General features: G+C 55.8%; 1 protein-coding gene across 8 annotated transcripts in view; it reads left to right on the forward strand.

Annotated features, from left to right (window-relative positions):
- Positions 1 to 26,918, forward strand: part of CACNA1E (calcium voltage-gated channel subunit alpha1 E) — a 118,176-nt gene that overhangs the window by 18,938 nt on the left and 72,320 nt on the right. For 7 of the 8 annotated variants that reach the window (XM_027740558.2, XM_027740561.2, XM_027740565.2 and 4 more), the window contains exons 3-8: positions 4,630 to 4,896; positions 13,549 to 13,654; positions 14,085 to 14,224; positions 24,703 to 24,806; positions 25,572 to 25,724; positions 25,843 to 26,024. In XM_027740558.2, the coding sequence (XP_027596359.2) occupies positions 4,630 to 4,896; positions 13,549 to 13,654; positions 14,085 to 14,224; positions 24,703 to 24,806; positions 25,572 to 25,724; positions 25,843 to 26,024 (952 nt within the window). Of the gene's footprint in view, positions 1 to 3,791; positions 4,109 to 4,629; positions 4,897 to 13,548; positions 13,655 to 14,084; positions 14,225 to 24,702; positions 24,807 to 25,571; positions 25,725 to 25,842; positions 26,025 to 26,918 lie in introns of those variants that run through there. The other variant, XM_027740563.2, reaches the window with a different exon arrangement.

Genomic DNA, 26,918 nt, shown 5'->3' on the forward strand with positions numbered 1-26,918 from the left:
CTCCATCCAACCTGGCCTTGGATACTTCCAGGGATGGGGCAGCCACAGCTTCTCTGGGCAACCTGTGCCAGGGCCTCCCCACCCTCATAGGGAAGAATTTCTTCCTAATATCTAATCTAACTTTGCCCTCTGTCATTTTGAAGCCATTTCCCCTTTTCCTGTCACTCCAGGCCCTTGTCCATAGTCCCCTCCAGCTCTCTTGGAGCCCCTTTAGGCACTGGAAGGGGCTCTAAGGTCTCACTGGAGCCTTCTCTTCCCCAGGCTGAACACCCCCAACTCCGAATATCTTCAGGGACTTGCCCGATGCTTTCCCCGAGCAGAGGAGTAGCTTTTGGCTTTCTGAGCAACCCGGGGCTTGGCAGAGGATAATGTTATTTCCCAGTTTTTTGGGTGCCTGTACCCAGGAATGCACAAGTGGGAGACTTCGGGGTGCCTGGGCTGAGCCAGAGGCTGCTCCAGGGGGCTGTGCGGTAACTGCGTGGGGGGTTTGCTTCTGCTTCTGAGCATCCTTCGGGAAGGGGGTCATGCGGGGGGAGCCCAGACGAAGCCCTGGCTGCTGTCTGAGGCTGGGGGATGCAGGGAGGGGACAGCTGCCACTAGATGGCAATGCCGGAGCGGCGGCAGCGGCCCCGCCACGGGCGGGGGGGTTGATGGGGGGTCTCGGGCTCACCCGGGAAGGGGCAGCCCCGTGTCTCTGGTGATGCTCTGCCCTGCAGGGGTGGTGGCATGGCTGGGAGTGGTGGGGGAAAAGCAAGGAGAAGGCTTGGATGGCGATATCAACGTGAGAATCATAGAACCATGGAATCATTTAGGTTGGAAAAAACCTCTAAGCTCATTAAGTCCAACTGTTAACCCAGCACTGACAAGCCCACCACTCAGCCATGTCCCCAGGTGCCGTATCTATATGTCTTACAAATCCCTCCATGGATGGTGACTCCACCACTTCCCTGGGCAGCTTGTTCCAGGGCTTGACAACCCTTTTGGTGAAGATATTTTTTCTCCAATATCCCATCTGAACCTGCCCTGGTGCAACTTGAAGCCATTTCCTCTTGTCCTGCCCGCTTGTTGCCTGAGAGAAGAGACCAACCCCCACCTGGCTAGCTGTAGAGAGCGGGAAGGTCCCTCCTGAGCCTCCTTTTCTCCAGCCTGAACACCCCCAGCCCCCTCATCAGCCTTGTGCTCCAGACCGGAGGAGTGTTAGCCTGTCTCCGCAAAACCAAGCGCATCTCAAGCGCCTTCCTGTCCTGGCACCGCCTGTTCCCCTCTCTTCTTGGATTTCCTTCATTCACAAAAACCCAAACAGCCCCCTATATCTGGCTCTGGATCCCTGTGCCGTGTTGAATCATGCGGGCATCAGCCACCCTTCTTCCTGACTCACGGATCGGATCCCAGTGTGCTGGGTGAGGGTCAAGATGAGAACAGCAATAAACATCCTGGGAAACCGAGCTTGCATCTCTTGGCATAGCTGGAGACTTTTTTTTTTTTCCTTTTGGCTTTCAATCTTCTCTTAAGGAGCTGCTTTCTCATAAATATCCCATCCTTTAGCACTGTCTGAGCAGGAGAGAGGCTCCCATCAGGGCCGTCCTGTGCTCTGCTCTGCAGCAGCAAATGCAGAGGTAAGGGTGAACCCCAGGTTGAGGGAATAGCCCACTGCCCCAGCAGAAGTGTCCAGGTAAGGTGTGTATTCCTGCTTTGAGGGGCCAGGAGGAGGGAGGCTGCCTTCCTCCCCCTCAGCCCCTTGCTCTGAGCCAGGCAGGGGATGCAGAGGCAGTGCTGGGTCCATTCTCCTCAACCTCTGGGTACCACACACAGCCTGAGCATTTAGGCTGGGTGGGGTCTTGCAGTGCAGGTTTAGAGGGTTGGAGAAGCCTTGGGGGGGCCGGGAAGAGCCAAAGCAGGAGCTCTGCAAGGCTGAGGATCTGCTCCTGGCTATCGGCCCAGGCTCAGGTTTAATTAACAGTGACTTACAGGGTTGAAAGGTGCGAAGAGTGGCATCGCTCCTGATGCTGCGTTGGTGGTGGGGAGGAGGAGGAAAAGGGGATGAGCCACAAATTATAATTGATTTGTTTAGGGCAGTATCTTGACTGAACTGAAGGGACTGTAATTAGCTGGTAACTGGTGTGGCCACCTCACTGCCTGCTGTTAGTGGAAGGGAAGCCCAGGGTCACTCTGGCTGGCTGGTGGCCTGGGAAGTGTTTTGGGAGGAATCTGCCCACCCCTGCTCTACTCTGTGCTGCAGCGTAGTGGTGATGTAGCTGGGGACTTGCTGAAACCCCCCAAAATGACACCCATTTTGGTTATAAGGCTAATTGGAGGCACAGAGTCAATAGGGATGCAGCAGATAGGCATTGTGGTGAGCTGGTGGGGTCTTGGTGCGTGTCTGGGGCAATGATCCCACAGTCTGTTTTGCAAACATTCCTCTGTTATCTTGCTGAGGAGGACCTGATCCTTCCCCTTCCTCACCCTGTCAGCCCAAGGCCTCCTGGCAATGCACCCATGAGAGCCTGGGACAAAAAGCACACCCTGTGGCCCTTTGGTCACAGTAGTGCCTGCAGGGTGGAGAAGTGCCTGGTGAAGTGCTGCCAGGCTGCACCGAGGGAGAAGCCCTTGCCCAAATGAGTTAACAATTTATGTTATTAAGGGCTTGATTTTTTTTTTTTTTTTAAATTTAAATGCCTCAGGTGTTCCTGGCTGCCCCACAGCAGGTGTGAGGGATAGGGCAGCAGCCACTGTGTTTGCAGAGCACTTTGGTGGTGGTGGTGTGGACAGGGGAAGAGCATTGTGGGGACACAGGGTGTCTTGTGACACCAGCTGGAGCTCTGGGTGCTCTGCTTGAGGCAAAGGCAGGCAGCAAGTGTCGAAGGCCCTGGGGAGCTCTTTGACCTCGGGGTTCAGTGGGAGGGGTGGGGGATCCTGTGTGTGAACAGCTCCCAGGGTGTGCTGAGCAACGAGGCTGTGCCCTGCCTGGTGGGTACAGAGGACTTGGGGATGTCCCTGCGGATCTGTGGGTGTACCCCGTGGGTGCCAGGAGGGCAGGGGAGGGTTCCCCAAAGGTGAGTGGGCAAGGTAGTCCCTGCACCAGGGCACAGCCCAGCCCAGGGGACCCTGGGCACCCCTGGGTGACCTTGGCACATGCAGCACCAGCAGCGTCCACAGTCCTCTGCCCATAATGGGTTGGCTGGGTGGGGAGCAGGGTCAGAGCCCCCCCCTCCCCGTGGCAGCTGCTGCAGGGACAGATCCAGCCCGGGCTGTTTACACCTCTCCGATGAGCTGCTGCTGCTTCTGGCCAACATCATGTGTCAAACAGAAAATACCGAGGTGGGGGGGAGGGATGTAAAGAAGGCTGATCTGTATGCTAGTGAGCAGGAGGGCTCTCCCCGGGCACCCGCTGGCGACGGGGCGGCTCCGGCGGGGAGCCGGGAGCCTCGAAGTGTCCCAGGGATCGGGGCGGGGGGGTGGGACGGGACACGACAGTGCATGTGGCCGGAGAGATTCTCGGTGCGGGCTGAGATGCGGTGGGGAGGCTGCAGGCAGGGGAGCCTCCTTTGCCCCCCAGTTTAGCCACTCACCTAGGAGCACCCGTGTGCTGGAAAGCCCACTGCAGCCGGGGCGGGAGGGGTGCTTCTGGCAGGGTGAGGGCTCCCCCATTGCCTTTGTTCCCTTCAGACCCACCCCTCGACTCTGATTTTCCTTTGCGGCAGCTCCCGTGCTTGCCAAAAGAACGCACTGGATGGAGCGAGGGAGCGAGCCGGGCGTGTTGTGCGTGTGTGTGCGCTTGTGTGCGCCTGTGTTGCCACTGACTTCATTAAAGCGAGCTGTCCCCGAGCTGCAGAGGCGCGGCAGCCTTTAATTTCGTAGCCCGGCTCCTGCGGGAAGCCGACGCCGCCTTACGCGCTCCTGCCCTGGCAGCGAAGGGCTGAGCATCCCTGGTGCCTGCCTGGGGGCTCTGCCCTCCATCCCTGCCCGCCGCCCTGGGGAGCCAGCAGATGGGTGGTCGGGCTCCCACAGGATGCTGAAGATGGAGTCGGGAGGAAGGAGTTGGACACTTGGCTCCAACTGAGCCGGACCACGCTGCAACCTGTTCCCCCGGCCTCGGCTGCTGCGCTGGGTGCTGTACCGAATTGTCTTCCTTTGCGATCGGGTGGATAGAAGGACTTGGATCTCAGCCCTTTCCTTGCCTGATCTCTGCTTGCCTTGAAGCGGGGGGGGGGTTAAAAGGGGCTGGTTTGGGCTTGCAGGCAGAGCGGTGGGAAGGATGTGGCTGGGTTTAACCCCTTGCTTCGTGGTGAAAGGTGCTTAGGGACTGAGCCGCTGCGGCCTCTGGCGAGCAGGAAGGAGGGCTCGCTGCCCTCCCTGCTGCCCGAGTGGCCGTTCCGGGGGGGGCTGGAAGCAGCGGGGTGCCCCTCATGCCGTGCCGGAGGCACTGAGCCGGTGCCGTGCCTTGCCGCTTCTCCTCCACGCGAGTCCCTGCTCTCCTGGAGGGATGGAGGAGAGACGGAGCTGAGCATCACCCGGAGAGGAGGAGGGGGCTGTGGTTGGGACTGCGCCCCGCAACCCCCTCCCTCTTCTCTCCCACCCCCCCGCCGCCTCGGTGCTGCTGCTTTGGCTCACCTGTGTGTTTTCTTCCAGGATGGCTCGCTTTGGGGAGGCAGTGGCTGGCAGGCTGGGCTCTGGAGATGGGGGCTCCGACCAGAACCGGAGCCGGCAAGGAGCTCCTGCCCCTGCAGGAGGGAGCCCGGGAGCCTTCAAGCAAACCAAAGCGCAGAGAGCCCGGACTATGGCTCTGTACAACCCCATCCCCGTCCGGCAGAACTGCTTCACCGTCAACAGATCGCTCTTCCTCTTTGGGGAAGAGAACATAGTCAGGAAATATGCCAAGAAGCTCATTGACTGGCCATATCCTTTCTGCTCCCCCTGCGAGCCCCCCCTTGCTCCCTGGATTTGCCTCGGTGGCCGCCCAGGACACGTGCGTGTGGCACTAACGGCAGGTAAGGCGTACGGAGAGGGGTGCCCCGTCCCCCGGGGATGCTCTCCTCGCCCTGTTGCTGCTTCCCCTCCTGTCCTCTGCTCTGTGCCTGACGGGAGCTGAGCTCTTTCTCCCTGCAGGGAGTCCCCCAGCCCTTCTTCAGGCTTGGATTTGTTAGCCCTCCATGCTGGTGAGCAGGGGTGCTCTGATCCCAGTTTAACCCTGTGTGCTTTGGGACGCTCTGTGCGTGTGCCTGGGGAGGGGGTGGTGGTGGTGGTGTCGTGGCCTTTCCTGTGTGCCTTGATGCCTTGCTGGAGTTTTGTCACTCCACCCCACGTGGAGCCACCCATCCCGTTGGGGACAGCTCCCTGGGAGCCCATGAATCTCCAGTTGCTGCTGGGTGGCGGCCCTGTCGCTCCTGTGTGTGCTCTCTTTGCTGCAGATCACTCCTGGCAGGGGCACAGCCATCCTCGCCCTGCAGCCCCCGGCCCCCCACGGCAGCTCTGGGAACTGGCTGCCCCCTCCCTGCGGCAGAGGGAAGGATGCTGAAAACCTCTGTCTGTGCCCCGTGGCCCTTTTGGAGAAGCTGGCACGGGGATCTGTGATTTTATCCCCCCCCCCTCGTAGGGCTGGGTGGTGGGTGCAGATATCCCCCCTGCTCCCCCGGCTCCTCCATCCTTTCATACATCCCCACGCACTTTTCTCTCCTCCCACCCTCCCTGTGGGTGCCCCCGGGCGCCTTGGCCGGTGCCCAGCACCGCAGCACTCATCCCCTCATCAGCCTGGGCTCAGTGCCCTGCTGCCCCCTGAGACCCCTCCTGGGATTTGTCCCCATGGAGGACCTGAGCCTGAAAACTTCAGCGTGGCCAAGCTTTGGCTGTAGGACCCTCCCTGTGCCATGTTCTGCAGCAGTCATTCCATGCAGCTCTCGCCTCTCCCGCTTTCTCTCCCCGCAACTTGTTGGTTGAGTTACCGGCTCCTCCAGCGGGCATGGGAGGGCTTTCCCTGGTGCCAGGCAGCAGTGCTTTGGTTTGGTGCAACAGGTACCTCGGGGAAAGGCCTCTGGTAAGGCACAGGGATGCAGGACAGGTCACCCACCCTGCTGAGCCTCGCTTGGGAAATGTCCCTTTGCAGCTCCGACATGTCAGGTCAAACCTCTGCAAAGCAGGAACTCGTCCTGGTTGGGGAACTGCAATGTGTCCAGGCTTGAGGGCGTGACCTGGGCGTGCAGGGCCAGCTTAGAGGGGCCCTGAATTCCCTGTAGCATCCCTAAATCTGCCCCTCCTGCAGCGGTGGCTGCAGGAGCGTTGGTGCGGCGGCGAGGACGGGGACGTGGCGGCTCAGCGCGGAGCCCTGCAGGGCAGCGGCCCGGCTGGCTGCCTGCTTTTCCAGAATGTGCCAAATTATTCATGTGCTTTTTCAGCGGGGTGTGGGAGGGCCCTCGCCCCTTCGGCTCTCCTTTAAAGCGAGAAGGAGCTGGGGTGCTGCTGCTGGCCTGGCACTCCCAGTGTGGGCTGGGGTCCCGTGCCGGTGTGATGTCTCATCTCCAGGCAGCCGCTGTCTCCTAGAGACTGGAGCTCCACGACCACGCGACAAAAACTCCCCGGCATTATTCTCTCCTGGAATTTGCAATGCATGAGGGAGATGGGCTCATTTTATATTTTTTTTTTCCAGAAGTAAGTGACATATTCCCATGTGAGTGCTGGGAATGGGCGTGCTCCAGGTGCGAGAGCTGAGCATTCCTGCCAGTCCTCCTCCTGGCTGCCATCTCTTTCCTAGAAACTCATCCACCCTGGAGTTCTTCTGTACCACTGGAGTTTTGAGGGCTTGAGAATGGGCAAGGCCTCTTAGTGATGAGTTTTGGTTAGCTTGGCCTGGCAAGTTGTTCCTGTCTTTGTAGCTGTAGCCTGGCACAGGCAGCCGATGCCTTTTGGTAGGGCCAGGAAAACCTCAGCTGCCTGGCCTGCAGCCCATGGCATTGCTCCTGGATGAGGGTAGTCTGGGGAGGTGAGCGTTGGATCTTGGCCATGGTCAGTGAGAGCTGCAGGCTTTGGGAGGGTGATGGGCCAGTCCCTGTGCCGTGGGTTGGAGTGGGCACAGCACCGAGGACAACCAAGGGGGCTGGAGTGGAGCGCAGGGAGGAGTGAAGGCTCTTCTTCATCCAGCTCCAGTTGACTAGGTAATAGGGCTAAAAATATCTGGTGATTCAGGCCTGGATATCTGCTGGGTAACTGTGTAATTATAACCAGCAGCCTCTGCAGTTTGGCTTCCCAGTGTAAATAGGGATGATGCATGGAGGGGAAGGAGGAGAAACAGGAGCAACAGGGATTGGGATGCAGCTCCATGGGGAGGCAGGTCTTTCCTGACTTCCTTGCTTGGAAGCCCAGTGCATTACCTCCACTGGAGCTGCTCTTTTAGCCCATCCTTCCCAGAATGTGAGGCAGCTGCTGTTTTGGCTGTAGGAACATCTCCTCCTCTTCTCCTTGAGAAACACAGCCTCGTCCTGCCTGCTCTCCTCCTGCTGATGGCCAGGCCTTTCGCCCTGATTTCATTTGTTTGGCTGCCTGGAAAGCTGCAATTCAGTTAGCACACGAGATGGGCTGCAGCTCATCCATATCTGCTCCGTTCCTCATCTACCTAATCACATTTGACCTGGATAAGATCCCTCTCCCGCCTCAGAAAGGCCAGATGACATTGTGTGGCTCTGGCTGCGTCCCCAAGGACAGCATCTTTCTGCAGGCACACCCTGGCCACTCCACCTGTCCCTGAGTTCGGCAGGGAAGAGGGATGTCCATCAGGATCTAGTTCCCTGTGGTGAGAGGTTTCTCCTATCTCGGCCCCTTGGAGGACCAAATCTGATGTTGGGCTGGCCAAGAGCAGCCCGAGTGCCTGCAGGGCCCCAGGGTGCATTCCCAATCCAACAGTCATGGGGATTTTGTTCCGTGGGAAGCACGCCCGTGTGTGCCTGAATTGTTTTGCTCGTGATGAGTCTCGCTTAGACCTGACACTGTGTGGGCAGTGCCCCTCAGGGACCCTGGCAGTGTCACCTGGCCAAGCATCTTCTGTACCTTTGCTTTTCCCCAGCCAAGATTCCAGCAGGTCTTGCTTTCCCTGGGGAAGAGCTGCGCCATGTCGTGCCATCCTTGGGCAGCTCCACTCCTTTGCGCTCCCCAAGAACGTATTTTTTATTATTTTTTTTTTTTTCCCCTCCCAGGCTGTTTTCTGTGTCCTTCATTCATCAGATTTTAGATTTTTTTTTTCTTTTGGGAGGGGCGAGTAGGTGTAATGGCAGGTCCATCTTTTTGACAGCCGGGGAGAGCGAGGCTGCCTGTCAGATGGTGAATTTAAACAGAGGCAGCTGTTGTCATGGTGACGCCGAGTTGCATCCTGTTGCTGTGGCAACCAAAGTTAAAAAACTGATGTTAAGGCAGGAAAATCACATGATGTGGTTCTTTTTTGTTTAAAAAAAAAAAAAAAGAAAAGGAGGAGGAGAGGAGAGAGATTTGATTTCCAGGGTGAGGTGGGGGAGAAGGAGACGCTTCTCCATGGAGCTGTTTGCACGTGTCAGGCAGACCCCGCATCCCACATCCTGAATCCTTACAGGAGCAGTAGCAGTGTGGGCAGCTCTGCCCCGTTGGACTCCTGGCTGTCACTGCCTTCTGTTTAACCCCTGATGGAAACCAAACCAGCACATTTTGGAGTCATAAACAGCAATGTCTGTGACTGCAGAGAGTGAGCATGTCTGTGCAGTGGGATTTAGGCAGGCTGGGTGCTCCCTGCTAGCTGTGCAGGGACACAAGCACAACCTCAAGCCTATGCTCGCTCTCCTGACCCTGTGTGTAACAGGCCCATAGGAGCTGGCTCGTGTTTAAAGGGTAGTGGGAGGATTTGGGGTCTGGTTTCTGTCAACCCCGAGCACAGCACAGATGGGCTGGGAGTTATGGGTGGTGGGATGCAGGGATAGGGACAGCCATGAGGGGTCACAGCTCTACGGCTGCTTGAAGGCACTGGATAGTCTTGTAGGTGGGGGAAGATCCCTTTTGTCCTCAGGGACAAGCCAGGGAAGTGTTGTGGGGCTGGGGAATCCCAGAGTTGAATTAGGACTACTCAGAGGCTTTGCTCTACTTGGCACTTCTGTTTTTTCCTGGAAACAAAAAACCTCTCTTTCCCAGAGAGGTTGTGGACTCCCCATCCCTGGAAGTGTTCAAGACCAGGTTGGATGGGGCTCTGAGCAACTTGGTCTAGTAGATGTCCCTGCCCACGACAGGGGATTTGAATGAGATGATCTTTAATGTCCCTTCCAATCCAAACCGTTCTGTGATTCTGTGAAAACAGCCTTGGAGAGGAGGTGCTCTCTTTCCTGCTGGGGTGTGGAGCTGAGAGGAGGGGCATTGGGGTCCTAGGGAGGGGGGTGTTGAAGAGATGGGTTTTTCTTCCTGTCTCGCCATGTCTGTGTGGGACAGGCAGCAGTGCTGGGGTTGGGACCAGGAAGATGAAGTTCACGTGTGTAGAAACTGAAGCTCATTCTCACTGACATCTGGGAAGCAGGGAAAGCCCCTCAGAGCAGCAGGTCCTTGGGAAAGCCTGGGGAGAGGTGGGGAAATGGAGACATGAGTTTCTACGAGGTGTTGGAATTGAGCTGGATGATGCAGATTAAGGGGTTAAATTGCTCCTGCTCTTCTTGCTGGCACTTGGAAGTAGGATTCCCCAAGGCTCCCGTGACCTCACTCCTCTGGATCTTCTGCTGCTTCCCCACTTGCCTGCCCAGGAGTGGGAGAAGGCACTGAGAAATGGAGGGATGGAGTGGAGCTCTCCATAGCTCCCATCCCTTGCCCGCATCCGGGGAGGGATTTGTCTCGTACCCAGCCTCTTGTGGAGATTGCATCAATGTACCATCAGCTCCATAAATCTATCTTTGGGGATGGGAGCTGGGAACACTCCCTGCCTTAGCAATACAGATGTCCTGGGCAGGCCGGTTTGGGGGAGGCAGTTCCTCTGGGGAGGAAGGTGAAGAGGAAGGTCGTAGCTGGAGGAAAGGATCTGCTGGTGGCCGAACATCTCCCTGACAGACCCACCAGGGTGCTCCAACTCCAGTCTTGGTGTTAGTGCCTGCTTCAGGTGGTCTGGGTCATGGCTTGGGGAGATGCCTATATGGCCTGGGGTCACTGTTCCCACCTCAAAGGCTTTGGATGGGAAGCATGGAGCTGCAGGTGTGGCGTGCACAGGGATCGGCCGAGTTGCTAAGGAAACAAGTCAACGGTTCAGGGGAGAGAGCATTGGGTAAAGGAGATAAATCAATAAGAAAACCTATTTTTATCGGCTCCGTAATGATCTTCCAGGAGAAACCAGACGAAGGAGGAGTAGGAGAAGGCTGGAGAGAGATGGGCTTTTGTTACCAGGCTTGGAGGGAGGCTAGGGCTACTCTGCATTTTGGATGGCTGGAAGGTTGTGTAATTAGACATCTAATGTGAGAGAAAACAAAGCAGTGACGGAGCATTGTCTGGTGGGCTCCAGCCCTGAGCTGGGAGGATGCTTGTTTGACAGACATGAAGTGTGGGGATAAAATATCCCTTGGTTCAGCCAGATGTTCCTGCTGTCCCTTGGGAGGTTTTTCTTACCCTTGGCCTCTCAAAACCTGGTACAGCTGGAGCTATGGGAGCTGATTTCCACAGGGTTGATGTCTTGCAGCTCTCACACAGCTCTGGATGTGATAACCCAGGCTCAGCTCCTTGGAAAAGTGGGCCATGGGGGTTTGGAGAGTCACTTTTGGCAGTGACCTCATGCTTAGGTCAGTGCTTAGGGAAGCAATTGCCCTTTCAGACTCGGCCAGGTTGGATGGGGCTCTGAGCAATGTGGTCTAGTGAGAGGTGTCCCTGCCCACAGCAGGGGGATTGGAATGAGATGGTCTTTAAGATTCTTCCAATCCCAAACATTCCTTGATTCTGTGATATCTCCTCACCCACATGCCATGCACTTGCTGGAGGGTGGAGCAGGGATGTGATTCTGTGCTGGGGTAGGTGTGCACTGTCTCTGTGCGCTTGAACCAGATGTTGGGGCCCTCAAGGAAACATAGGGGCGAGCTGAGCCACTAGAGGTGGTCCTGAGCCCCCCAGGCACTGCTGCTTTTGGAGAAGTTGGGTTTTCCCACCTGGGTGTTTCCCCCATGGGAGCAGTGGCTGTGGTGGGGAGGAGTGCAGGATGCTTGGCGGGTTTAGCCGTGCCGGGGCGGACAGACGGACTCGCCGAGCGGTTCCCACACTTCTCATCTAGGCAAATGTGCCTGGTGCCTGGGGAGCTGGCTGCGCCGCCCCACTAACGCGCTGTTTTCCTTTTAAGCCGGTGCTAATTGCTCGCAGACTTTCAGGAAAATGATACAAAAAGATCCCAAACAGGCTGGTGGCTCGGGGCCAAGCGCCGCGGTCTGCCCGTCGGCTGGAGCGTGTGGCCGGGGTGGGAGGCAGGGAGGGGACGTGGCTTTCGCAGGAACCATGCTGTGAACTCCCCACTTGTGTTAATCCTCAGAGGAAAACTTTTGGGGTTTGGCCTCCCCCTCTCCAGGCACAGGGAGCTGCTCATGCTTCGTGCCTGGCTGGCAGCGTGGTGCGAGCCGGCAGCAGTGAGCTCTGCAGCATCTCTCTTTGGGTTTGCCTCTAACTTAGCGACCATTAATTTCACTGAGTGGCCTTTTAAATGCCTTGGCTGAATCTTTCCTGGCTCTTCTTCCTGCTGGGCTAAATACCTCCCAGTTCCTGCCGGCTCTCCTTGGCTGTGCTTCCTGGTCAGCTCTCTGGGGACCTGCTGATGCCCATCCCTGCTCCCACCCTGCTAGCTGCTGCAGTGTCACTCCTGCCAGGGTCACTTCATGGTTCCCTGTTTTCCGTGCTTGTGGCCAGCACTGGGGTATCTTCTCTTGTCCATGGGCTCAGGGCCACTGGTTTAAAGCATTACACTGTAGTTAGTGGCCAAAAGGCAATGTTGCAAAAGACAAAATCACCCCTTTTCCCGGGGTTGATGTCACGGGCATTGGGCACCGCCTGGTCTGAGAGCTGTGAACCTGAAGGTACTGGGTCTGGAGAAGCCTGGTGTGGTGGGGAAAGGCTCAGCCAGGGGGCTGTTCTCTGTGCTGGCTTGGGATGGTGGGAGTGTGGATGATTTCTTTACAGGCAAATCCATCCCTGGTGGGATCACATCCTCTTTCCACAGAGACAAGCTCTGGGAAGGTGGCAGTCCCCTCCCGGGGTGGCTGCTGATGCCAGTGGTGACAGTAATTGAGCTGTGGGTTTTTGGCATGGAGGGAGTGGAGCAGGGGTGTGCTGCCTGCTGATGAATCGCTCCACGTTTTGTTATTGAGGACAACAGGGTTTTTATTGCGAAGATGTGGGAAAGATGGATGGGAAGTTGGAAAGATATGGCCGTCCTGTCACTTGGAAGTGCTTTGTTTTCAGGGCTCGGCACTGGGCCAGGCAGGAGGAGGGAGCTCCCTGTCCCTGCCTTGAGCCCATGAATCAAAAAAAGGCAGGAGGGAGCTGAGTTTGGGGTGCTTTCCTGGGTGTCATCGTGCCCTTTCCTTCCCCTCCCACTCAGGTCCTCAGAAGCCAGCACCTGCTGCCTCTTGTCCAGGCTCAGGGTTGCTCCTGGAGAAGGGTGTGTAATACCTAGACATGTCTGTAGGATTTAGGAAGCTTTTAAGTGTCCAACCAGGCCCTGTTGACAAGGTGCTGCTACCCCTTGGAGTCTTGCTGAGCTGTGGCTGAGCTGGGATGTTTCCACAGGGAGTTTCCACCTTGCCTGAACTGAAGCTCAGCCTCAGCTGCCATCAGTGTCTTGAGCTGTGAAAGCTCAGCCACGTGCTCTGCAGCTCCCAGTGCCCCCTGGGCTCATCCTGCTGCCCAAGGGTGCTTGGCAAGGGCATGTCCACCTTGCCAGCACAGGGAGGATGGATCCAGGTCAGATTCCCAGGACCTGCAAGGGTTGCCTCATCCTACCCAGGCAGTGCAGGTGGTCCCTCTCATGGGGATGCTTTAGGACCAGGGCTGCTGATAGCCTGTGACACCTTCCCTCTCCAAGCCCTGACCCCCATCTCCTGTTGCTTTGTAATGAAAAGAGAAGGAAAGCAGCCCTGGCCAGCAATGTATCATACCAGGGAGAGCCTCCCTAACACTGCCAGGGACCATAGAAACCCTCTTCCAGACAAAGCCCACCTGATCAGAGCCTGGCTGTCCCTCTTCAGACTTGTGCCCATCTTCTGGGCTACCATTACAAGCACCATCTCTCTCCCAGGGGAGTTCCCAGCCCAGCAAAGGCTGTTGGTTAATGACACATGAGCTCAGGAGGGAGGTGATGAGGCGAGGAAGGTCTTGGGGGCTCTCAGTTCTCTTGTCACCCCTCCCATTTCCAAACAACACCAAGGTGGGCTTCAACCACCTGCCTGGGAGCAGCAGGAGGTGAAAGCCAGGCTGTGTGTGTGTGCATGTTCCGCTGGGGAGAGTGGTGGTGGTGTCTAAGGAGCAGGTGAAATGCAGGGAGGGCTGGTGGGTTGGGAATGTCATCCACCTCTTCTCTGCTCCTTAACTCCCCTCCACTCCCTTTGAGTACATGATCCTGGCGACCATCATTGCCAACTGCATCGTGCTGGCCCTCGAGCAGCACCTCCCTGAGGATGACAAGACACCCATGTCACGGAGATTAGTAAGTACCCTGTGTCCATCCCTGCATTGGGTGGGCTGGTGGGTGAGCAGAGGCATCAGCTAAGGGGAGATATTCAGCCCTGCCAGGCTTTTGGTTTCAGGGTGGTAGGGCAGGAGGTTTCCTCTGAGACCAGATCCTCTGGCCTTTCTGGGGCTGCTGCAACGTATTCCTCCTCTATGGAGAGGGTTCAGGAAGGCTTAAGCCCTTCAAAAATGGGGTGGGGAAGGACTGGGCAACCGTGGGTGGCTTATAGCCACCATCTTTTTTTCTCCAAGGTTGATGTGGCTGAGGAAGGGCTGGAAAAGCTCCCAGAGGAGAGGATGGGGCTGGGGAAAGTGGGATGGGGCATGAGTTGGGCCAATGTGAAACACCTGGTGCTGTGTTTGCTCAGTTCCCCCCTCTCACTGCATCACTGACTTCCCTCCGGCAGGAGAAGACGGAGCCTTACTTCATTGGGATATTCTGCTTTGAGGCTGGGATTAAGATCGTGGCTCTGGGGTTCGTTTTCCACAAGGGCTCGTACCTGCGCAACGGCTGGAACGTCATGGACTTCATCGTGGTCCTCAGCGGGTGAGTGGGGTGGGGCTGGGGGGTTGGTTGGGCAGCCGGGCATGGGGGCTCGTCCTGGTGGGGACATGAGCTGCAGGATGTGGGGCAAGGCCCTGGTTTGCTGTTGTTTGTGGTGGTTCTTCATCCCAGCTTGGAGGAAGGGGAGGACAATTCCTTGTGCTGGAGGCTCCTGTGTTGGATTTGCTGTGTGGGTAGCTAAGGGTGGGACAAGGGTCCCCATCAGGCTAGGATGGCTGGCTCTGAGGGCACCATGTCTCGCTTTCCTCAATTGGTGTCCTGATGTCTGTGACTCATCTGGGCACGGGGTGAGGTGAAGATGAGGAGAATGGCATGATAAGCAACTGGATGTGTTCTGGGAGAGGTTTTGTTCAGACACTGCGTGGGAAGGAGGAAAATCTCTTGTCCTTTTGCCTTTTGAAGCACTTTCTAGGGTTGGCCTGGTGCTGGGGGCTTGGGAATGAGGTCTGGGTGGGGTCACGTTCCCAGGTGATGCCTGCTCAGCATGCCAGCATGCAGCAGTGATGCTGGGGGTGGCAGCACACAGAGCTTCACGGGTGCTGCTCGTGTGTCACTGGTGGTGTCACCTGCCAGGGACATGGCCCAGATTTGAGTCCTGCTTGCAGTGTGATGGGCTGTGCTGGTGACAGGAATAAGCAGGGGCATTTGGGCTTGTGTTAGCTGACAGTGGCAATGGCTTGAGCAAAAGCCTCCCGAGGTGACTCCCCTCGCTGTGTGCAGGGCAGGTGGGTACCTGCAGCCACCAAGGGGCTCCAGGAAAGCGGTGCTGGGGTTGTGCCTATTTCTTTTTGCGTGCTGATGGAAACGTCACGTTCAGAGGAGCTGGTTTGATGTGTACAAACGGATGGTTTGTGTGGGTCTCCGAGCACTTCGTGGGCTTTGTTGGGTGCAGAGCCAGTGGCAGAGTTGTGGGGGAAACTGAGGCACAGGAGCCAGGTGAGATGCTTGGAGTCTCTACAGAGCTGTTTGCTGCACAGTCCTGTCTCGTGGCTTGCAAGGTGGTGGCACCACATGGGATGTGACTCCCTTTTGGGTGTTCAGAGGAGGAAATTTGGATGCTGAGCCTGGTGCTGCCAGGGGTGTGGTGATGGGTGCTGCTTGTCCATGGTGGAGAGGTGCAGGTTGAGACTGCTTGAGAAGAGTCTTGAGGAGAACGTGGTCTGGGACATTTTGACTCCCTTTGTCCAGCTGGGACCTGGATGGCCTCGCTGGGGTGTGGGACCACGTCTGCCTGAGAAGGCAGGGTGTGCTGGTGGTGGGGTGATGCCTCTGGTGGGGGCAGCAAACCGGCTACCTGCGGGTGGTGCAGTCGCACAGGAAGCTGCTGCTCTCCTGCCCCTGCCGAGTGACTCCTGGGAAGGACTCTGTGGCTCCTGGGCTGGGAAAAGTTGCTCAAATCGCTGGTCACGCCTCTGGGGACAGCACGGGACACGTGTCGCCCCTGGTAGCAACAAGAGGGGCTCTCAGCCTCACCGTGCAGCTGCGGTGCAGGGCTGAGCGCGCAGGAAGCGGGCGGGTGGATGGGAAATGCCCTTTGGCCGTCTCCCGGCCCGGGCATCCTTTGGGGCGTGGGCCAAGGGGAAGCACTGGGCTGGGAGGGGGGAGTTTGCTGTGGACCCGTCCCCGCCCTCCCCGCGGCTCGGGGTGAGCTGACTGTAACCGAGCCGGTGCTGAGTCAGCGCTCGGCAATTACTCGCAAAAGCCTCGCCAGCTCCTTTCAGTGCCGCGCCGGGCCGGGCCCCGTGCCAGGGAATCAATTGTCCATGAAGGGCTGTGAGCTCCGTGTCGGCCGCCTTGACAGGAGGTACCTGGGTCCTCCTGGCACTGCTGGTTTTGGGGCAGAGCCCTCCAGCATCTGCTTCACCACCATCACCTGCCTTGCGTCCTGATGTTTCCTCCAGCGGAGTGGAAACCCTTCCCAAGAAACCCCTGGTTATCTGCTGGCTTCATTCCATCAATGCTGGTGCCTGCTGGCATGGCCTCACTGACCTTTCAGGGCAAAATCTGTGCTTGTGATGGGTGGAGGAGGCAACACACAGATTTTCATCCTGGACTGGTTTTGGGGAGGATGGGGTCACTGGGATCAGCTGGACCAGGTCGTTGGGCTCCTCTGTGCTGTTCAGCTCTTGCTTTTGCTGTGTGGTGCCGACAAAGCTGCTGTTCCTTGGTGCCATGGCTGCGCCTCCCTTGCAAGAAACTCTTGCCTGTTTGATCTGCTGAATTATTGGCAAATTTCTGCAGCAAATAATCCTTGGCTGGCAAATGACTTGCAAACAGCTTGTGGGAGAAGATTTGCACTTGGCGGTTCGTTCTGTGTCGGTTGCGTAAGGCGGGTGGTGAAGCCTGCACGGGGGATGTGTGCGGGCCACCAGCGGGTTCGGGATCGTCTCTGCGGACTAAAACTTTCCACTTGATGAATATGCGAGTGTCTGGACAGAGATTTGTGGGAAGTACTTCTTGGGGATGTTCTTGTCGCTTACCAAGAGGCAGTGGTGTGGTGGAGGGGATGTTGTGAGCATCAGAGGTGTAGGGTTGCCCGCTTGCCTCGGGATGTGCTGACCCGTTTGGGAGGCTGATGGACCAGAGAGGATATCTGTGTGAGCAGAAACCACTCCAGGATCCATACCAGAGGGACCCAGCATCATGCTCTCTGGCCCTTGTCCCTCCAAGTGTGATGCAGGATATTACTCTTCCTTTTTGGACTTATTTTTTGCCATATATCTAATGGGAGAGGTCCTTAGTGTAGGTGGCATCATGATCCCAGACACCACATTAGGATTTCCATGAGAAGTGGGATTTTCTGCATGCTCTCCCTGGTGTAAATTAGCCTAATGAGGGGCTTCTCCTGCGAACAGCCTCCTGGGACCCTCTGTAGGAATGGATGGCACTGACTAGGGTTCAACCTGTGTTTGCTTCTTGTGTCAATAAATCCAGTTTTTTTCATCTCAGTGGAAATCAACGCCCACCTAAAGCTCCCTGATGCTAAAGCTTCCACCGGGGAACTAATAGTCACATTTGTAAACCTGCTCTGTTTATAACCTGTGGTTTCCAAATCTTCATTGCTGCCTGAAAAAACAGCCTGTTCTCCCCCAGCTAAAAATAATTTTATCTGAAAGTGTGCATAAAATACCTTTACTCGTTCTGAGGCAGAGCCAGGGTGGGGAACATCTGTGTTTCCCCTGGGGACTGGGGATGCTCACCTTGTCTGTGCATGGACCAGAGCTGGCCAGGTGCTGAAGCTGGACTTGTGACCTGCTTAACGCAGTGTGACCAGGACCAAAAAAGGAGAAAATGGGTCAGAAAGGGCAGTGGGAGGTTGGTGACCTCTTAATTGGTGGTCCTGAGAGGGTGAGGTTGAAGGAGCTTCAGCCATCAGGAACTGTAGCATTAGCTCCCTGCTCCCTGGGTGCCATTAGGAAGAGAGAACAAGGACCCTGCAGTTGCCTGCTTTGTGCTACACTGTATTTGAAGGTGCTCGTGGAATAAGAAGGGTTAAACTCCCTCTGCAAATATCCAGGTGGGTGTGTGCTTCACACACTCCAGTGCCTGAGCATCATCGCAACATTGGCTTTTTTTATAGCAGTAATACAATAACATGTGAGTGGTGAAGGAGTGGGGGAACACTGCTAACAATGGGGAAAAAAAGCAAAATGGGAATCAAAGGGCCCTTGTGAAGTTGTGCTGCTCGGGAGCCGGGGAAGCAGCTGCTGTAAAACCAGAATAAATACACTGGGGTCACTAAAAGGAAGAGCTGGTGTCAGGGTTTTTCAGAGGGTTTAATAACAGCTGCTGCACCTGGGTGCCTTTTGTGAAGCCCTTGGGCACGGTGGTTTCCATTAAAGGATTTTGTGGGGTGGAGCGTGGCCAAGGAAGGGCAGGACTGAAAGATTGCTGGCAGTGCTTACCATGCCCTTAGCAAGCCCGGAGCCAACCGGATGGGCACCAGCCTGTGCTGGAGGAGGAAAGCTTGGCTCTTCCAAGTCCTGTCCCAAAGACCAGTGTCCTCTCCCTGCAAAGCCAAGTGGCAGCTGTGAGCCAGGCCCCTCCCTCTGACCTCCCAGGGAAATCCTGCACGTACCTGTGCCCTGATTTCCTGATGTGGCTGGTGTGAAGCAGGGCAGAGCGTTTCCAAGGAGGTTGCTTCCTGCCACGCTGCAGGGCTGCAAGGTGAGCCCAGGGATGAGGAGGGCATTTTTGCTCCTTGTGGTGCTGCCTGGATTTTGGGATGACTGTCCTGGAAAGTTCCTTTTCACACTTCCTCCTGATCCTCCTCCATGGCACAGGCAGGGATGCTTTGCCTCCTGGTATTTAGTACACCTTGTGCAAATTCTGTGTGTTCAGGTGGTCTTCTTGATCTTGGAGTTCCAGAATTGGAGGGGGAACAGGGGCTGGCAGCAGATCTGTCTGGGAATATTCATATGCTGCATCCCCTCATGGTTTGGGGTGCTGGCCCCCAGCAGTGTGCCTTGCATACCAAGCATGTGTGAGAGCACAAACTTGCCACACCTGGGCTGGGAACAGGCTCTTCCCCCAGCACCCACACATGTGTTTTCCTAACCAAGGGAATATAGTGCAATTCTAGGCAAGGAAGCTTGGGGGAGTGGATATGAGGCTTGGAGAAGAAGCACTAAATCAGAGTACAAGGGCAGCATCCTGATGTGGTTATCCCATTGGAGCCTCAACCATTGCAAGGAGTGTTGTCCTGTAGTAAAGAGACAACCCCGGGGTCCAAAAGCTGAGCAATGCTTTGATCACACCAGACAGGACTTTTTTTCTTCTCTTTACTTTGTTTCCTGTCATGAATGATGCCTGCCCCATCTCCCACCCCTTCCCCAGCTCTTTCCTTCCAGGACAATTAGTAAGGTGTTTTGTCTTTCATTTGGATGAATAATTGATTTCCCAGCTTTGTGAATGTTTCATGTGCCATATGCCACGGCAGTGGGACGTGCCCGACACCAGCACCTCTACAAAGGGCTGCAACATTTCCCCAGCTCGCTGAGGGGGGAGAGGGTGGGTGATGAGGGAAAAGGCTTCACACTGCTGGAGATGGTTAGTGGGGGGACCCCTGGGCAGACCCCAGAGCCCCTGTGGCTCTGGCTTTGGGGGAGACAGGCATCCTGCCTTCCCCCAGTGCAGGATCCATCCCGCGTGCTGCTCACATGCTTTGCTCCATCCTTCCCGGCTCCTCTTCCCCGGCGGTTGGTTTCCTGCAGCCGCAGAGTGAGTCAGTCCCTCCCACGTGGCTGCTCGTCCCCGGGGGCATTGCCTCCCCTCATAGGCACCCCTCCAACCCCTGTGATCCCCTTCTGCACCCGGACATCCTGGTCTGAGGTGAAGCTCCTGTTCTTCCTGTGGGGATAAAGCCTTGGGCAAAGTCCCTGTTTCTTTGTGCTACCATGGACCTCGCTCTGGGAGTCGAGTTGGAGGGTAGAAGCCTGGCTTGAGGGAAAGGACAGTGGGTTATTTCCCCCACATCCTCATGTGGGGAGGTGAGATCACCCAGGTGCATGTCCCTGCACCCCTGCATGTCCCTGGGATCTTGGGCCTCTCCCTTGGCAGGAGAGAGGAGTTCAGACAGGTCCTGCTGTGGTACATGCTTGTCTGTACTATATTTCTCTTGCAGGATGGGCTCTCCTGCCTCCTGTCAATGACTTTAAGTTTCCACCAGGTCCTGTATGTGCAAATGCAGTTTTACCAGCATCATCTCTCCCTGCCAAATCCTATATCCGCCAAGAAGCAATGCAGGGACCAGAGGCAGGAGGGAGGCAGCTCTCAGGGTCCAGAGAAGGATACTCCCTCATGCACCAAATCCTGAGGGCTGTTCCAGGGAGAGGTGGCCTTGAGGAATTATTTCATCCCCCACATCAAAGGCTGGTGAAGGCAGATTTTGTCATTCAGCCTCGTCACACCTTGCAGGGAGTTGCTGGTGTCCAGTTCAGGGCCCTCAAAGCTGCTGGGAAGGGTGGGAGCAGCAGCTTTGCACCAGGGCAATCCACTTGTGTCATGGCCCCGAAACCCAGAAAGAGCAGGCTGAGGTGATGGAGGCTTTGACGTTGCTCTGAACTGTGCTGAGGGCAGGACTTGAACTTGGTGTCCCTGTCCCTTGGTATCCCCGTCCCTTGGTATCCCCAAAGCAGAGTCACTGCACTCTGCTGGAGCATCCTCAGGGTGGGTGACCTGATCCCACTGACCCTGCCTTGAGCCAGGTTTGGACCCAAGAGTGTTGAGAACATCCTGCTATGTATGGTGTTGTCTGCAGAGAGGGGAGGGATTGATTCACCCTCAGAACAGGGCAAGAATGGGGTAAATTCATCAGGTAACTTACTTTCTGTGAGCTGTTTGACCAGTGTATTAATTATGAAGTAGTCTCCCCTGCAGAGTCAGGTGGCAGTGCAAGCCTTCAGGGGCCTTTCCACTTAATTATAAATATTAATTTGCACGTCAGCCAGCCAGCCAGCACCCTCCCTGCCCCAGATTTTGGGCTGAGATTAGTCTGCCTCAGCCAATCCCCCTCTCTACCCCGCACACCCTTTGCTGGGACAGCTTGTCTGTGTGTGCCTCAGCAGTGGTCCCTGAGGGAGATGGTTGAGGGATACTCAGTTTGGGGTGGGGGGATGAATCGAGGGCCAATCTGATCATTTGGGTGTTCAGCCTTTGCTTGGGGTCCCTGGTGTGAAGCCCTTTTCAGCATGCCCTGAGCTGTGTGTGCTATACCTGAGGGCTGCTGGTGGACTGGGCTGGGCTGGGCTGGTGGGGATGGGAGCCCAGCAGTGAACATCCCCTGGCACAGGCAGAGGAGGCCCAATGGGTGCTGTACTGTGGGACAGTGCCTGAGTTCAGTGATGACTTTGTGTAGGCAGGGTCATCGAGCTTCACTCGTAGTTTATTCTGCGCAGTCCTGAAGACCAGGGAGTCGTTTAAAACACGAGTATTCTTTCTTTTTACCTTTTTTTGCACCCCTGGGTGAAGAAATCCATAGGTGCAGGTCTTCTGCTGGAGGCGAGGGCGTGTGTTCTGCTCAGCTGCTGGGAGCTGGAGCGGTGCCGAGGGCTGAGCGTGGCTGTGCCGGCAGCCGGCCCCAAAGCCTGCAGGTGTGTCAGCCCCAGCAGGAACCTCGAAAATAAATAAAATAAAATAATCATCCTGCTTGCAAACACAAAGCATCGGATTATTATTTTTTTTTTCCTCCCCTGAAAGCGTGTTTTTGTCTGCCGATGATTGCTCACTATTCAATTATACTTTGGGGGGATTAGCATATATTTCCCATCCTGCCTCTTCTCTCATTTGCATCCTTCCAAAAGCTCCTCTCTGCTCTTTTCTCCACCTGAAGTCTCTCTTCCCCCTTTTCTCCGAAGAAGTAAAACTAACCCCTTTGCCTGGGTGACCTATAAAAACGCCTTCACTTTTTTTTTTCTCCCCTTCTTTTTTCCTCCGGTACATATGATGAAAAGTATGAGATCATTGGGATTTTTTTAGCCTAAATCTGGCAGCTTTTTTCAAATAACTTGGATGGTGAGATGTAATTTTAGTTTGGGTCCTTGCCTAAAAATAAAGAATAATTATTAGCACATCAGACGTGGATATTGTAAGCGATCGAAAAGGGTTTAAATTGTTCTACAGATACCGGAGCTGCCACCCTGTATCAGCATAAAGGTCTGTCACAGCCCGATCCCATCTCTGAGCTGTGCATCCTCAGGAGCTATAACAAACCTTAATTGGGTGATACAGTTTAAAAAAAAATTTAACAGTAGGTGTTATTAGAGGGTTAATAATAAGGGTTAATAATAATTGACAGGTGGTGCAATGCTGAAGTCTGAAGCAGCAAGGTGTGTTCTGAATGTTGTATTCATTATTAGCAGTAATGTGATGGTGGTGTCTGTGTGTACCAGCAAAGCCTGGTTATTGGGGAGAGGTTGTGTCTGTTACTTAGAGCCGTGGAAGGGCTTGGGAAAAGCAGTCAGCAGCCAGGTTCGTGTGCCTGGAAGCTTGATTAGCTTTTTTCCAGTGTAAAGGTGGTGCCAGGGCTGCTCAGACCCTGCTGGGAGGCTCTGGGATGGCGGGGTTTGCTGGGAGCAGGTCCAGCAGTGTGTGCTCCCAGTGCCATCCGCTGTCATTGTGAGCCGTGGCTGTGCCTGCAGAAGGATGTGCAGGCACCTATTTCGTTGTGCTGGGTCCTGCTTTTGTCATCAGTCAGGAGACAGGTCTGAGTGCAACCGCCTTGCTCTGGTGATCTGTCCAAGCCTCCTCCTGAAACAGCTCGTGATGTCCCTTGTCCCCCAGCGAGGACAAGGAGCATGTCACCTTGCCACAGAGGAGTCCCATTCTTAGCAGCTAATTTAGAGCGCTGGGAAGTAGTGCCCTGGAATCGCCTGAACTTTGCCTGGAGCGCGACGGCTCCGGAGCCCTTCAAACAAATCTGGGTTAGCGGAGGACTTTGCAGCCAGGGCGCTCCCAGGTGCTGCTCTGGCCCTGGGGAGGGGATGTGTGCTGGTGGAGCTGGGAGAGGTGATGGCTCCACCTCCATCACTCTATCCGGCCGGGTAGGACCACGGCTCGTGCTGATCTGTGGTGAGAGGAGAGAGCTGTCGATCCCCACCCTGCTCTGCTGCCAGGAGCCTTCCAGCTGGGCTTGCATTGGCAAGCCCTCAGGAGAAGGGCTGGAGCCTGTGTCCAGCCCAGGGGCATCCCTGGCCTCCTGGAGATGCTCAGTCCTGGCTGGAGTCAGAGCAGGGGCTGCACGTGCCCCTTTGGGAGGTTTGGTGGCACACCAGGTGTTGGGACGTGGGGAGCAAAAGCTGAAGAAGGGTCTCGAGGTCTCCAGCATGACGTTGGCACGGCGTGTCCTCTACGCTGGCATTTTGAGGAGTGCTGAGTTACCCTGCTCTCACTGGCAGGTTGTGTGAAAGGGATAAAAGTGACGGTGCTCTTCTCTTTCCCTCATGCTGCTGAGTGGCCGTGCTTTATCATACTTATTGATTTTGATCTTACAACCAATTTAACAGTGCAGCTCTCCCCAGCCCCCTGGGTGCTTCTGACTTAATTAAGTCCCTTTTCTGCTCTCCCATCAGCCCTGTGGGTAGGGGGGGGCTGGTCATGGGCTGGGGCAGGGAGATTGTGTTGAAAGGGCTCAGGGGAAAGGGAAAGTGCCATGAAGGGTAAAAGATCCCTGTATATGTATGGGATGAGCAGTGTGATACACAGGGAGTTGTGGGTGATGCATCCCAGCTGCTGCTGAGGCCAGGCTTTGCAGCTGACCCCTTGTGCTGGGGCAGGGAGGAAGATGAGACTGGGAAAAGGAGCTGAAACAACCTGGTTTGCAGATGTGAGAGCGTTTCTGCTGCCAGGGTATCCTAGGAAACCCAGCCGCCTTTCTGGAGGGACAGGTTCGTACCTGCCGTACCTCGGGGAGAGGGGGAGAGAAAGAGTGCTAATTGCTCAGCGCGCCAGAGAGCTGCTCTGGCCTGTAATTAGATGAATTAGTGGAACAATGACCCAATTTCCCTGGGTTTTTGGATTGCTGCAAACAACCCTGAGGTTGCTGCCTCCCTCTGTCCCGTTCTCCTCCCCATCCCCTCCTCTCCCATCTCCTGCTGCTCTACTGCATCTTCCCTCCTCCTCCTCCTCACCCAGCACCTGGAGACCAAACCTGGATGGGAGAGGGTTCTGCTAGTACCCCTAAGGCACAGCTTTCCGGTTCCAAGAGCAGGTACAGGGGCCCTGAGTGTTTCCACTGCCAGACTCAGTATGTACCACCCCCCTCCTGCCCCAATTTGTTTTCTGGAGATGGGCTTGAAAAAAAAATCTTTGTTTTAAAAGAAAATCTCTGGAGTTCTTCCTGTGCTTGCCAGTTGCCTTCCAAGGTCATCAAACTTTCATTACTATAGATTTTTGAATGTACGTGAGGTTCTCAGCTCCTTCTCGGCAATCCCAGAGGTGGGACTCTAAGGAAGCTCCATGTGTGGAAAAAGCCAGGGCAGCTAACGGCTGGAGGTGCTGCCAGGGGAACATGGGTGACCATCAGGGGAGTGACCCACATTTCTAGGGCCCCATCTCTGCTCCACGTGCCACCTGCCTGGAAGGGAGGTTAACCCCTCACAGCCAGGACGAGCACGATGTCGGCGGTGTTGAGACCCCTGAGTGCAGTTGTACAGCACGGGTGATGTGGGGCTGTCCCCAGCCATCCTGGCATGTGGGGGGCATCAGTGGGGGACTGCTGGGGCTGAGGGGGCCCCTGGGTCACTTTGGGTGATCGCAGTGGCCCATGAGCTTTGGTGCCAGCATCAAATGGGGCTGACTGATGTATGGGCCTTTGGGAGGGTTGTTGAATCTCTGTACCTGCCCAGGGGCACGGTCTTCCCTGTGTCTTCACCCAGCCTGGCACGAGAACGTGGCTTTTGGCACTGAGCTGGCCGAGGGCGTTGCCTGGGATAACTCTGCTCTCTCTCCCTGTCTGCCCACAGCATCCTCGCCACTGCTGGGACACACTTCAACACCCACGTGGACCTGCGGACGCTGCGGGCCGTGCGCGTGCTCAGGCCTCTGAAGCTCGTCTCGGGCATTCCCAGTAAGTTGGATGCTCCTGGTCCTCCTCTCAGGGTGTCTGCATCTGTCCCTGATGTCCTTCAGAGGGAGAGGGGTGAAATCAAGGAAGAGGGGACAAACCTCCTGATGTAGTGGGAACTCTAGGGTGGCAGCATTTGGTGTCCCCAGGTGGCATTGCCCCCTGCCCAGCCCTCCCTGTACTGGCACAAGGCTGGGCTTGGTGGAACCTGCTGGCAGCTCTGCTTCTCTGACCAGAAGGCAGTGGGTGGATCCTTTCAGGACTGGGGTTTATTCAGGGGAGATTACTTTTTTTTTTTTTTTTTTTTGTTGTTGCAAGATTTCATCTGTTGACATGGGGATAAATAAAGAAACTAGGCTACTGTTCGCTCCAGTCTTTCCATCCCTCCTGCCCTGGGCACCAGCAGGACAGTGTGCTGGATCTGTGCCTTGTGGGCAGTGAGGGGGATGGAGCTGCACTAGTCATGTCCCACCAAGTTCCGGTGGGACAAGGACAGCTAGGACACTAGAGTGGGGACCAGCTCCAAAAACAACCCCTCCTGGAGCCTTCCTCTGTGGCCTGGCCCTCATTCCCTTGGGATGGTGCTTTTGTCCATAGTCCTCCTGCCTAAAGGGATCCTCCGGGCTCTGTTAGCTTCTTGCATCTCTCTGAGGATGACTGTCCTTCCTCTCTGCTCACTGTCCTCCTCTTGCCAAATATGACACAGACGTGCTTCAGGTAGTGGGTTTGCATCACTGTTTTGAGCTGTGCCTTTCTTTCCTCTCCCAGGCTTGCAGATTGTCTTGAAATCCATCATGAAGGCCATGGTGCCTCTTCTCCAGATTGGCTTGCTGCTCTTTTTTGCTATCCTCATGTTTGCTATCATTGGCCTGGAGTTCTACAGTGGGAAGCTGCACCGAGCCTGCTACACAAACAATTCAGGTGAGGAGAAGGGCTCTGCACCCACTTTGCATCCTTTGGGTGGTAAAAAGCTGGGAAGAGCTGTCTCCTACCTCTCCCTTACCTCTGCCTCCTTTGCCTCCCCGCTGTGTGCTCTCAGGTGAACTAGAGGAGCTGGACCCTCCCCATCCATGTGGGGTGCAGGGTTGCCCCCCAGGCTACGAGTGCCGGGAGTGGATCGGTCCCAACGACGGGATCACGCAGTTCGACAACATCCTCTTTGCTGTGTTGACCGTCTTCCAGTGCATCACCATGGAAGGGTGGACCACAGTCCTGTACAATGTGAGTAGAGTTGCTCTGGGGTCTCTTTGGGCAGCTGGGCATAGGGGTGGGGGAGCTGGAGGCAGCATTTCTGTGTGCTGGAAACCTGTAAGATCCTGAGTTTCCTTTGTGATGGGAATGGAGTTGGTCCTTCCCATTTGGGCAGGAGATGGTGGATAGAGGCATGTGTTACATTCCTCCAGACAAAGGGAGCTCTAAGGGATTGGTCCCCAACTCTGGGTAGTGTGCTGCCCATTGCAGAGAGCAATGTGAGCTTGGGCTGCAACAATCCTCCTGCTTGAGGGCTGTCCCTGAGGAGGCATCCTTCCTTCCATCTTACTCCTCCTGTGCTCCCCAGGGCAGCTCCATGAGAGGGGACATGTTTTCTGGGCACTGCACATGTGCTCTCCCTGTACACCAGGCAGCAGATGTGCCTGCATCCCCATGGTGGCCTGGGAAAACCCTGGAGCTAGGCTTGGACCCCCTGCCCTGGGGGGTCCAGGACATTTCAGTGTCCAACAGGGAGCTGGGATCTTTGATATTTGTGCTGATGGAGCAGGGAATGTCTGGGCTGGGTTACTGTGGTTTGCAGCTGCTTGAAGTTGCTGATGGCCAAACTCTTGGGGTGCCCAGAGAGTGACTTGAGGGCAAAGCTGGAAGCAGAAAAAAAAAACTGCAGGCAATCACAAAGTGCAACATCGTTGTGGGCGAGTGGCCATATAAGTATGTTTGAGTTTGTGGGCTTGAAGCAACCGTGCCTGTTCTGTTCCCAGCCTAATTTCAGCATCAATTTTGGCGTCATTGCACCGGGAATGTTTTTATACCCTGGTTCCCATAACGCCCGGAGTTTTGTAGAGTGGCATTGCTCTGCGGGAGGCAAATTGGATGGCATGTGATGGGGAAACGTGGCTCAGT

Source organism: Pipra filicauda, unplaced genomic scaffold (genome assembly GCF_003945595.2).
Source record: "Pipra filicauda isolate LSUMZ 115617 unplaced genomic scaffold, ASM394559v2 scaffold114_size2234877_pilon, whole genome shotgun sequence".
NCBI classification, from domain to species: domain Eukaryota; kingdom Metazoa; phylum Chordata; class Aves; order Passeriformes; family Pipridae; genus Pipra; species Pipra filicauda.